Source organism: Myotis davidii, unplaced genomic scaffold, assembly GCF_000327345.1.
Source record: "Myotis davidii unplaced genomic scaffold, ASM32734v1 scaffold207, whole genome shotgun sequence".
NCBI classification, from domain to species: domain Eukaryota; kingdom Metazoa; phylum Chordata; class Mammalia; order Chiroptera; family Vespertilionidae; genus Myotis; species Myotis davidii.
In genome coordinates, this window is record NW_006298349.1 from 1,036,479 (window position 1) to 1,036,697 (window position 219).

At 71.7% G+C, this 219-nt stretch overlaps 1 protein-coding gene across 1 annotated transcript in view; it reads left to right on the forward strand.

Annotated features, from left to right (window-relative positions):
* Positions 1–2: 2 nt before the first annotated feature.
* The window catches only part of MED9 (mediator complex subunit 9), a gene marked incomplete at its 5' end in the record, with an annotated part of 16,012 nt that continues 15,795 nt past the window's right edge, over positions 3–219 (forward strand). Inside the window, one exon of the mRNA XM_006773954.2 lies at positions 3–64. Coding sequence (XP_006774017.2) covers positions 3–64 — 62 coding nt within the window. The remainder of the gene's footprint in view (positions 65–219) is intronic.

The window sequence follows — 219 nt, forward strand, 5'->3', positions numbered from 1 at the left end:
CCCCGGCGGGCGCGAAGGAGGACAGCTACTCGTTCCTGCCTTTGGTCCACAACATCATCAAATGGTGAGGCCGCGGCGCCGCCGCTGATAAACGGGGCACGGACCCCGGGGGAGGCGCCCTTCCTTGCGCTCAGCAGGTGCTCCGAGCCCAGAGCTGCCCGCGCGGTGGGCCCGGCGGCACGTCCGGAAGGAAGCGGCTCCGGGGCCACGCTCAGGCTG